The following is an 11050-nucleotide window of genomic DNA, read 5'->3' as shown; positions in this document are numbered from 1 at the left end:
TGCAGGAACAGAGAGAGAGAAACCAAGACATAGGTGGAAAGAGGTAGACGGAGATACGGAGAAAGAGACAGAAGTATTAATGAGACCTCAGGGTTTACAACGGGGAAGCGTTAAAAAGCCGGACAATCATGTGAGGGAGGTGGGGAGGGCCGAGGTCAGGGTTTTAAGAGGAGGAAGGTGGGGAAGGCATAAATTTTTCTACTGAAGAATAAGGGAAACATGCCAGGCTTCTGGGCTACCACGTCCCAGCCACCCTCTGCCTGCTCACTAGGCACAATCGCATCCGCCTGTGAGAAGCAAAGCTTTGTTCCTCCACCCCTGGTATGACTGGTATGCCGTGCAAACATGCATGTTTCACCTTAAAAGCATGCAGTTACATTCTGAGGAAGGGGAAGGGGCGGCCCTCCTTTTTCAACATCCCATAGTTCACCCAAATTGCTTACCCTTCTAAATTTTCCAAAGGACATGACTGCTCTCTGAATAGGGACTCATGACCTGTGTGCATCCTTCTTCATGACGCTGCCTAATAAAACACCTCTCATTTCCTTGCACAGTAAAAATAATCGCAAATATTACAAAAACTAGTAATAGAGAATCCCGATAGGTTTTTTTTTTTTTTAAATGATTTAATTAGAAACCTCCATCAACAACTATGTGGGCAGAAATGAAAAAAAAAAAAGTATGAAGTCTGTTTTACATTATCAACTTGTAAGCATTCTATTCAAACCAATTTTCTTTGAGTAAAAACTTAACGGTGTCATCAAACCCATGTTGATAGAGGGATTCCATCTTACTCTTGCTTGGAGGGAAAAGGGCTTGGTTAAGCCTCACCAAGTTTGCCACGGACAACTAGAACAGAAGAACAAATTGAAGCTATAGGACCTTGCAGTACAGGCAAACGTAACCTAAGATTTCTTATCATAGACACACATCGTGATTTTAAAAAAATCAGTGTGAGAAAATCGAACTTTAAAGGTTTAACTTCAGCCATAGACGAGCTGAGGGTTTCTCAGCCTCGGGACTGTGGACGTCTGGGGCCAGATACTCGTTTGTTGAGGGGGCTGTGTGGTGCATCGCAGGATGCTGAGCGGCGTCCCTCACCCCTACGTACTGGATGCTCATAGCACCCCCAGATGTGACAACCACACACGTCTCCATCTGTAACATCACCTCCTGTGGACGACCACAGGGAGTAGATGTCAGGGAGTCCATATTTTATGTAACTTATTCAGTTGAGCCCCTAAGTTTTTCCCCCATATATTGCCATCCTTAATGATCACCATTTTTTTAAACAAATAAATGATCCGACTTAAAGTTGCACTGAAAACCTGCCATACGTTCCGTGTCCTGAAGGAGTGAAGACAAAAGCGAACTTCTCCCAAACAGATAATGGATAGTGAAAGGCTTGTGCCCTCACAGCGTATGGGCACCCCCAGGCCCATGTGCATGACATGTGTCGTAAACTAGTAAAAAAACCGTACGACTGACAAGATGCCATTTGTATATAAAACTGTCAACGGGCTTCCAAAGTTCTGGCAGTTTTTAGGCGATGATCTTCAACTGTAACGGAACCTCTGACTCACCGTTATGTCCTGATTGGCGATACTGACGTAGAGATCCAGCTGCCCTTTGTTCTGTGGGGAGATGTCCAGTCGTCCACTGAAGGGTGAGATCGTCACCGTCCGGCCCACGGGCAGGATGGGAAGGCTGTTCGTGAGGCCTCCATCTACCCACTTCTGTGGAAAGAAACACCGCTTGTCAGCACATGTCAACGACACACCTCCCACAGGACGATGAGCACAGACTTTTCAACAGGACTCTTTCCTTCTGATAGAATCCATGCCCTGGCGATGCTCTTAAATGACTATTTATCATCGCCCATCAGATTGGCGAGTTTTGTACAAACCTTTGTACACATACCATTTGCCCATATAATGAGCGCCTCCCAGAATCAGGAAGCTTCTCCAGTTGTTTGTTTTTTTTTAAGATTTTATTTATTTATTCATGAGAGACAGAGAGAGGGAGGCAGAGGGAGAAGCAGGGAGCCCGATGCGGGACTCGATCCCAGGACGCTGGGATCATGACGTGAGCCCAAGGCAAATGCTTCACTGCCTGAGCCCCCCAGGCGCCCCCTCTGCAGGTGTTTAAAAGCTTTAACTAGATTATTACACATAAAATGTACCTAAATGTTTATGACAACAGTGCATACGCAAGAAGACATGTAATAAGTTTGGGGCTCATCATTAAATCAAAGTGGAAAGCCACGTTTACTGTCGATACTGAGTAAACCATCCACCGTCACAGGACATTTCCATTTTTATTACGAGAACTAGAAGGTGGCATTTTCTGTAGGAAATGTAAAAGTAAGCCAAACAACCCGAAATCCTTCTATTTCCAGAGCGGCACCTGTGTTTAAGACATGAGGTTTTAAAGCCACAAAGAATGGGAAGTACTATATTAAAAAAAAAAAAAAAAAAAACCCACTGAACTCGGAAGAGGTTCTGTTTTCAGACCCAATACCCAAAGGAGACAGATGGACACAGCAGGTTAAGAAAACCTTCTAGAGGCTCCTGCACAATTGTGTGCTGAGAAAGGACAACTAAAGAAACAGGAAGATAATCATCCTTATGCGATCCGTTTCAAAAGCAAGAGTCTCAAGCCTCTTTGAACAGACACTATTGACATCGTCAGCTCTAACCACAAACACCCAGACACACACAGCACCGAAGTACAAATTCTCCAAGCTGTATCTGGGATTGGAAACATCCTTCAGTTGACAGAGAAAAAACACGGTCCGATAATGTGTGAGAACCCCTCACAAAACAATCTTCAGTGGAGAATTCTGTGACGCTAAGTTTCCCCTGAGCATTTGAAATGCAATGTAGGGAAACCAAAACTGTTCTGTTCAGCACAAAGACAGGGGGAGGAGTGAGAAACTGGTTTGTATAAAATGCCCTGGACTGGGTTAAAACATACATTCATTTTGTTCTAAGGTGTGTTTCTTTTTTTTTTTTTAATGTTTTTTTTACTCATTTTTATTGCTAAAGCTAGTGACTGAATGATCAGTCCTGCACTGTTTACAATGGCTTTGGCCGTTGTAACTCCCTCCCCACCACCCCCCAAAAGGGAATAAAAGTAAACACATGAAAAGTGAAAGTGTGTTGAAAATTTGCGGGGATTGCACTTTGGTGTTGGAGAGAACAGAAGTAGACTGGATTATAATAAAACCGATCTGCATAATTTGCATATTGTCATTCTCTTTAAAAGAACATAACACACATTATCATGTAATAACATTCTATGTATTGTATACACAGATATTCATATGTGTTTGTGTGTGTTTGACACACCCATGTTCCCATGTTTCTGTATGTACATGCTTATATGGACCGTTTAAAATAAGGGAGATTTGCACGGAGAAGGCCTCACGATATCTACTTCCGTGCCTCCTTTGTCCCAGAGCTTCCTTTTGTTTTGTTTTGTTTTGTTTTTCTCATTGCTTTGGGCATGGATACGGATTTCTGGAATATGTTAATACCTAGAGAGGGGAAAAAAAAAAAAAAGAAAACCTTTCAAAATTATCATTCATATTCTCAAAAGACTTTATCACCAATGATGTAAAAATCTGTGTAGTTTTCATCAAGGGAAATTAAAAATATGTACCGTGCGTCCTATGAGCTCATCTGACGCCGTCAACTTAAGAGAAAGAAGGGCAATCTGGCTCATCGCATTGCAGTGTTCTAATTTACCACAGGGTGCATGACTGCCATTTCCGGCAACTGAAAATGCCTTCTCCAAATTTTCTTCACTCTTGTTAGCTTGTTCTGATTGGATAAATGATGGTGGAAAACGTATCGCTTAGCAAATGACTTGATTAAATTTGCGCCGTTACCAGCTCCTCTATTAACCATAACTCGACACCAGCTCAGATACTCCAAGTGCAGTGCGTCGGACTCCTGATTTATGCTCTCAGGAGCTGTATCATTCCCAAAAACCACATATTCACGCAGGCATGCTGATTTTAGCAAAATCTCCGGAAACAACAGTAACGGCAGTAAACGTTCCTCATCCCCAAATTGAAAGTGGAAATATTTTGTAGCTAGCGTGCTCTAGTTTAAAAGTCTGCATTTTAAATGATGCTGTCCATGAATTCTCTGGCTGTTTGCTACAGATTTCTGCAAGTCATCTCCTCCTTCCCACCTTGTGGGCAGCATTGTGGAAGCTGCTAACTACCGCCATGAGCTTCTGTGATTCCAGAATCTTCTTCGGGGAGAAATCCAAACTGTGCTGGTTCTTCCCGTGATGGTTTCGTATCACTTCTAAAGGCACAGGGGTAACTGTCACACCTAAACAGCCAGGTTATGCACATGTCAGGACTTGTCAAATTTTGCCTCACCCACTGATGTGCTCTGGGAACGTATGAAGAACATGCCCCGAGGTTTATGAATTCAGGCAATTCTTGTTACAGAACTAAAGGGGGAAAGCTTCTTAAAGAAAAACCTAAGCAAGTAATCTCTGCTATAAGGGCCTGTGAATTCATCCTGCAAGCACCTCAGGGCATCCAATGTGTGCCTGGATTCATGGTGGACACGGAGATATGTATGTTCGTGAGAAAGACCTGATGCAGGGCTGAATTGTCTTCAGGTGTTTTGTTCAGAAAGAAGTGAATACAGAATACTTTGTCAGGAGAGTGAATGAGATGTTGAAAGCTATAATTATTGTAAGTACCATGGCATTAGAGCTACCCTACAATCCAGCAATTGCACTACTGGGTATTTACCCCAAAGATACAAATGTAGGCACCCGAAGGGGTACGTGCACCCCGATGTTTATAGCAGCAATGTCCACCATAGCCAAACTGTGGAAAGAGCCAAGATGTCCATCGACAGATGAATGGATAAAGAAGAGGTGGTATATATACACAATGGAATATTATGCAGCCATCAAAAGGAATGAGATCTTGCCATTTGCAACGACGTGGATGGAACTGGAGGGTGTTATGCTGAGTGAACTAAGTCAATCAGAGAAAGACATGTATCATATGACCTCACTGATATGAGGAATTCTGAATCTCAGGAAACAAACTGAGGGTGGCTGGAGTGGTGGGGGGGTGGGAGGGATGGGGTGGCTGGGTGATAGACATTGCGGATGGTATGTGCTATGGTGAGTGCTGTGAATTGTGCAAGACTGTTGAATCACAGATCTGTACCTCTGAAACAAATAACGCAATGTATGTTAAGAAAAAGAAAGAAGAAGATAGCAGGAGGGGAAGAATGAAGGGGAGTAAGTCAGAGGGGGAGACGAACCAGGAGAGATGATGGACTCTGAAAAACAAACTGAGGGTTCTAGAGGGGAGGGGGGGTAGGGGGATGGGTTAGCCTGGTGATGGGTATTAAAGAGGGCACGTTCTGTGTGGAGCACTGGGTGTTATGCACAAACAATGAATCATGGAACACTACATCAAGAACTAATGATGTAATGTATGGTGATTAACATAACAATAAAAAAATAAAAAAATAATAAGTGCCATGGCAAAGGACCTAGTGGTTTATGAAACAACCTCTCCCGTATTACTTAGTTTAATCTCTGCGAAAATGCCAGCAGATAGGAGGGTCATGCTAGTAGAGTCAATTTTCTCATTTTCCAGAAAAGGAAACTGAGCCTTGCGGGGTTCCTCGGTGTCTAGGTTACAGGTTAGCAGAGTGCGGCCCACCACCTGCTTCTGCCAGTGAAGTTTTATTGGCGTATAGACGTGCCGCTCTTCCACTACAGCAGCAAACTTGAGTATACCTGCGTCAACACAGACTGGATGTCCCACCACGCCATCTTACTGGGTGCTTTTCGGAAATTATCTGCCAACGAGTATGCAAGCAGAGGGGGTGCCGCTGCTCTTCTCCCTTGGATTCTTCCTTCTCACACACTGTAGAACATCCATGTGGATCAGAACTGTTTCCTGCGGGGAGAGGGGGGCAGGCGGGGCCAGGGGCAGTAAATACGGCCTGAAGAACCACTTTGTATTTGCAAGCATGTCTTACCTCGTATGAAACAGAGGAAAAATAGTTATGTCCAACAGAACGTTCTTGGTCCTTGATTCTCAAAATAGAGGGAGGGAGGAGAGACAGACAGAGGAGACATGCACTCTCCACGACATAGGTCAGAATCTCCCATTTGAAGTGAGGAGACATGCACTCTCCACGACATAGGTCAGAATCTCCCATTTGAAGTGAAGAAACACAGGAGGGGAGGAGGGGTAGATGAGCTTTCCTCAATACAAGGGACACAGCTTAAAATAAATAAAAAATTCAAGGAGACGTCGAACAACCCTGCTACTCTTTCACTTCTACCAAAGAGTATTGGTACATTGTTGTCTTAATTTTGGAGTTTCTAATTTTTGATTTAAAAATGATGACACTCAAGTTTGAGAAAACGCTGAGCGTTATGTCAAAAATATTCCCTGGAAGACTAATGTGTCTTTTCCAACAGACACTGCAAAGCATTTTAGAATGTTGCTGAAAAATTAGATCTTCTCTTTCAGGTTAACCGTGAATCGATAAGCAGATTTCCATCCAGCCAAATCGAGCTGGTTGCCAGGCTTTTGCTCTGATGGGACTGAGCCACATATCCGTGTGAAACGTCTAAATCATGAAGAAATAGAAGCCTAAGGTCTGTAGTAATGACTGTACACAAATACATAGTAACAGAGTATTCCACAGTTCGCGTTCCCACAAATATATCAATAATGAAAGAATTAATAATCCATAACCCATGCAAAATGCTCAATAGACCAGAGTAAGTCAATGTTAAATTTTCTCTATATAACCGTCAAAATATTACCTGAATTCTAATTCAGACCAAAAAAAAAAAAAATCCTGCAGCTTTTCTTGTCATCTGCATATATCAGCTCTAGAGATGATCTTACTCTGTTATTCGGACATTTTGGTCATTTGCCAATGATAATGCCATCTCTTAAAAAAACAAAACGACTTGTTAGTTAAGAGCTCCTCTTGAAAATGCTCATTTTTGTTCCAAACTGATGGCAAGAACCCGTGAAAACGTAGCCTGATCGTATGCATGTTCAGAGGCCATGCATATGGATAGAAAATTCATTAGTAAAAAATACAAGTCTGACCTTCAATATGTTTGCATTCTTTCATTCACGTCTTCAGCTGTTCATGACTATCTACCGTAAACAGGGTATTAAAAATGGTCTTATAAGATGAAGCCAGTAAAAGCTACAAGAACTTTTTTAAAAAAAAAAAAAATTAGGTTAAAGGAAATAGAGGTCATTCCATTTCATACAGCTGGTAAACAGGTTGGGAAGGAAATATACTGTTTGTCAAATTAATCTTCAGTGTTGTGAAGGAATGATACTTTCAAGTGGCTAATAATTGATTTTAAAAATAAACATATTCGGTCCACAAATAATAAAATCAAGTATGTTCGATACGTGGGTTCTAGCAGATGTGGAATGAGGGGGAGTGTCCGCTGCTCGGGAGTGGCAGGAGCAAGGTGCGCGTGGCCCTTCTTGGCCTCCGCCACACAGGCACGGCTCCGCGTCCCACAGCTCCGAAGGCCCAAGGGCAAGTCACCCTCCCTTCCCTTTGCCCCCACTGCTGGCACAGCCTCCGTCACTTCAGGGAAACCCGCACAGCAAACACACCAGTCAAGACCCGAGTTCCATGAAAACGTTATAGGAATTTTTCTGTAATTTAAATCCTAGGAGAAGCTCACACCCACAGCAAAACACTGCATTTAAAGCACAGTTTGCATTTCCCTGAAAATGGAACGATTCTGGAAAATAACTTGGCCTAGAAACCCTCTAAGCCCCTGTAGGAGGCTATCAGGCTGACGGAGAGGCCGTGATAAGCACAGAGCGACAGGGCCATGTAGTTTGGGGTCTGCATCAACGGACAGGGGCTCCGAGGGCTCTGTGCGTCCTTGGGTGCATGCAGTCTCCTCTTTGTGGACGTCAGTAAACCACCAAGCAAAACCGAATGCTTTCAGGAGGCATTAAAATTAAGTAGTTATCATGTGTCTACTTCACAGACACGGGTAATCAGCAAGACCTTGTCCTCCTGCCCAAGGTCAGGGGCCTCAGTGCTGGTCTCTGTCCTTCTCACAACTCAGGGGCTGCATTTCGGGCTGTTGAGCTGTCGCTGTGTCCACACATTCCTGTCCAAGTGCTCAGTCATATGATGGGAAACCCAGCTGAGAACGGCTGACCTTTTTAACCACTGCTAGTCGTTGGGTCACAGACCCAACAATCTGGAATGGCGATGGAGGGAAATGAACCGAGGGAGATCTATTTTTTATTTTTTTTTTTTTTAAGGAACGCACTAAGCAAAGCGAGGCAAGAGGCACAGCAGAGACACAAACATTGGAGATCCTTCTGGGAAAGCTGCCCCCTGACGAGCTAGGTGACCTGAGTGACGTAACTGAACACCTCTGCATCTGCATATCCTCGTCTGTAAAACACCAGGTAGTAATCCCTTCTGTTGCAGCTGACAGCAAACAGTCACAGCACAAGTTCTACTTCCTTTTTCTGGGAAAAAGAAAAGGCACGGGTGCCCTCCCCAAATCATTCAGGGCTCAGGTCTTTCCAGCTCTCACTCTGTGGCCATCTCCAGGCTGTGATGTCTGACCTCACGATGCACAGTGGCTGCTACAGTTCCAGTCATCACAACTAAGTTCTGGGCAGCAGGAAGTAAACAAAGGCAAGTCCCACTGTCATTCAGCTTCTCTCTCTGGCCAGCGCTTAAATGTATAGCCACACCAAGCTACAAGGGCAGTTGGGAAATGTGGCCTTTTAAGCACCCTGCCCCAGGTCCAGCTCACAGCTCTGACTCTGCTGTACGGAAGGAAAGCAAAGTTCACGGTGCAAGAAAACTAGAAGCCTCTCCCACCTGCACCTGTTTCGTGAGACTCTTACTAGTATTTCAACAGGGAAGTGTTTAGCGTAGTCTTAGGCCTCCCTGGGCTCTGGGACTCGGCTCTCCTGTCACCTTGGCCCCATTCTCCCTTTCCGAAGTTCCTACCTCCTCACTGTCACATGCTGTATCTACATCCTCCCTCTGCTCAGTCACCTCTTAGTCACTGATCGGATTGGCAATTCAGATGACTCCGGGCCCCTGAGCCCCCCTTTCGTGATCTATAATTTCTAAAACACCTCACCATTGTTTCCCATTTGGCCATCTCTATCACTGTATATTACACATTCAAGCTCTGAAGTAAAATCATTACATTTCAGATCATTATAAAGTCAATGTTCCGAAGATGGAGTTGATTTTGATAGCATCTGTATTCAAAATTTACAGCTAAAAATAAATATTAATTTTTATTCCTATAATAAGAGGGAAAAGATTCTTAACTTACTTTAATTATGTAAAGCACAATATCTTTCAAATAAAATTTTAGGTGACAACATAGCTCACACTCCTTGGGAACTAAATGCCTATCAGCTCTGAGAGACAGTATCAATGATAGGAGGGAAAAAACCCTGCTTCCCATCAGCTGATGTTCAAATCATTTTATGTTGCTCTAAAAAAAAAAAATTTATATTTTGTTTCTAACCAGTCACAAAGAGGGTTTTAGCCTTCTGTATGTACTGTATGCATATGGCTAATCAATAGAGTTTAAGTCAGAATAACGGTCCCTCTTGGGCTCTGCATCTTAGCACCTATATGGCCTTCCCAGTTACCTGTCTGCCCCTTGCTCTCCTTGTCTGTCCCTTCCGATAGCCATCCTGGGGCAGACCAATCTGGGCCCAGGACTGTACAGGAAGCGAAGGATTGGAAAGGCCAGGAAAGCTCAAAGAAAGAAAACCACGAGGACTCGCAAGATCGGAACTCAGACAGGTTCCCAATCATATTAGGTAAGAGATTTGTAAAAACGCATTCCTCGTGTACAGGTATCACGCATGCTGGGCCCTCAAACTGAGGAAGTGAAGGCATGAGTGAAAGACAGCAAACATTTTTCATGTACCCACTTAAGAATAAATACACATTACGTATATATGAAACAAATAAAATGAGCGGCATTTATCCATCCATGAATATGTGCCTGATCTTGGGTGTTAAATAGATACTGTATTTGAGAGGCGCCTGGGTGGCTCAGTCGTTAAGCGTCTGCCTTCGGCTCAGGTCATGATCCCGGGGTCCTGGGATCGAGTCTTGCATCATGCTCCCTGCTCGGTGGGGAGTTTGCTTCTCCCTCTGTCCCTCCCCCCTGCTCATGCAGGCTCTTCTTCCTCTGTCCCTCCCCCTGCTCGTACAGGCTCACTCTCTCTCTCGCGTGCAAAAATAAATAAAATCTTATAAAAAGATACCGTGTTCGCTTATACAATATGTATCTTTAGTATGTGTTAAATAGATGCTGTATTTGATTATAAATACAGATCTCTGTTATCTGTTAAGTAGATAGTGCATTTGATTATAAAATGCATATTTCTGGTATGTGTCAAATAGATAGTGTATTTGATTATAAATACTTATGTCTCATATGTTTTAAAATGATACTGTACTTGATTACAAATCCATATCTCTGGTATGTGTTAAAACGATACTGTATTTGATTATAAAATCTGTATCTCTGGTATGTGTCAAGTAGATAGTGTATTTGATTATAAAGTGTGTGTGTGTGTGTGTGTGTGTGTGTGTGTGTGTGTGTGGAGGAACTGTGGAGGGTAGGATGATGAACATTTAATGCAACCATGGTGCAGAATGCACAAAGGAGCTGGCTAAAATACCTTCCCGTACAGGCGCCCGGATGGCTCAGTCGCTGAAGCGTCTGCCTTCGGCTCAGGTCATGATCTCAGGGTCCTGGGATCGAGCCCCGCAGCAGGGAGTCTGCTTCTCCTTCTGCCCCTCCCCTCTTGTGTTTGCACACACGCCTGCACGCACTCTCTCTCTCTCCCTCCCTCAAATAAATAAAATCTTTACGATAAATAAATACGTAAATCAAATACCTCCCCACAGTGCTGGCTGAGAGCAGACCGCAGGGGGATGCTCCCCTCTAACTTTCTCTCCCAGAACCTGTCTCCTGCCTTGAGTGC

At 43.7% G+C, this 11050-nt stretch overlaps 1 protein-coding gene across 8 annotated transcripts in view; it reads right to left on the bottom strand.

Moving 5' to 3' along the window:
- Positions 1–621: 621 nt before the first annotated feature.
- Positions 622–11050, bottom strand: part of PNPLA4 (patatin like phospholipase domain containing 4) — a 28420-nt gene continuing 17991 nt past the window's right edge. For 7 of the 8 annotated variants that reach the window (XM_027608031.2, XM_035725534.1, XM_035725532.1 and 4 more), the window contains 2 exons: positions 1584–1736; positions 622–849 (listed from right to left, as the gene is read on the bottom strand). In XM_027608031.2, coding sequence (XP_027463832.1) covers positions 718–849; positions 1584–1736 — 285 coding nt within the window. In that variant the 3' untranslated portion in view covers positions 622–717. The remainder of the gene's footprint in view (positions 850–1583; positions 1737–11050) is intronic. The other variant, XM_027608028.2, reaches the window with a different exon arrangement.

This window comes from Zalophus californianus, chromosome X (assembly GCF_009762305.2).
Source record: "Zalophus californianus isolate mZalCal1 chromosome X, mZalCal1.pri.v2, whole genome shotgun sequence".
Lineage (NCBI taxonomy): Eukaryota > Metazoa > Chordata > Mammalia > Carnivora > Otariidae > Zalophus > Zalophus californianus.
Note: the sequence above shows the minus strand (reverse complement) of the source record. Positions and strands in the feature narration are given on the sequence as shown.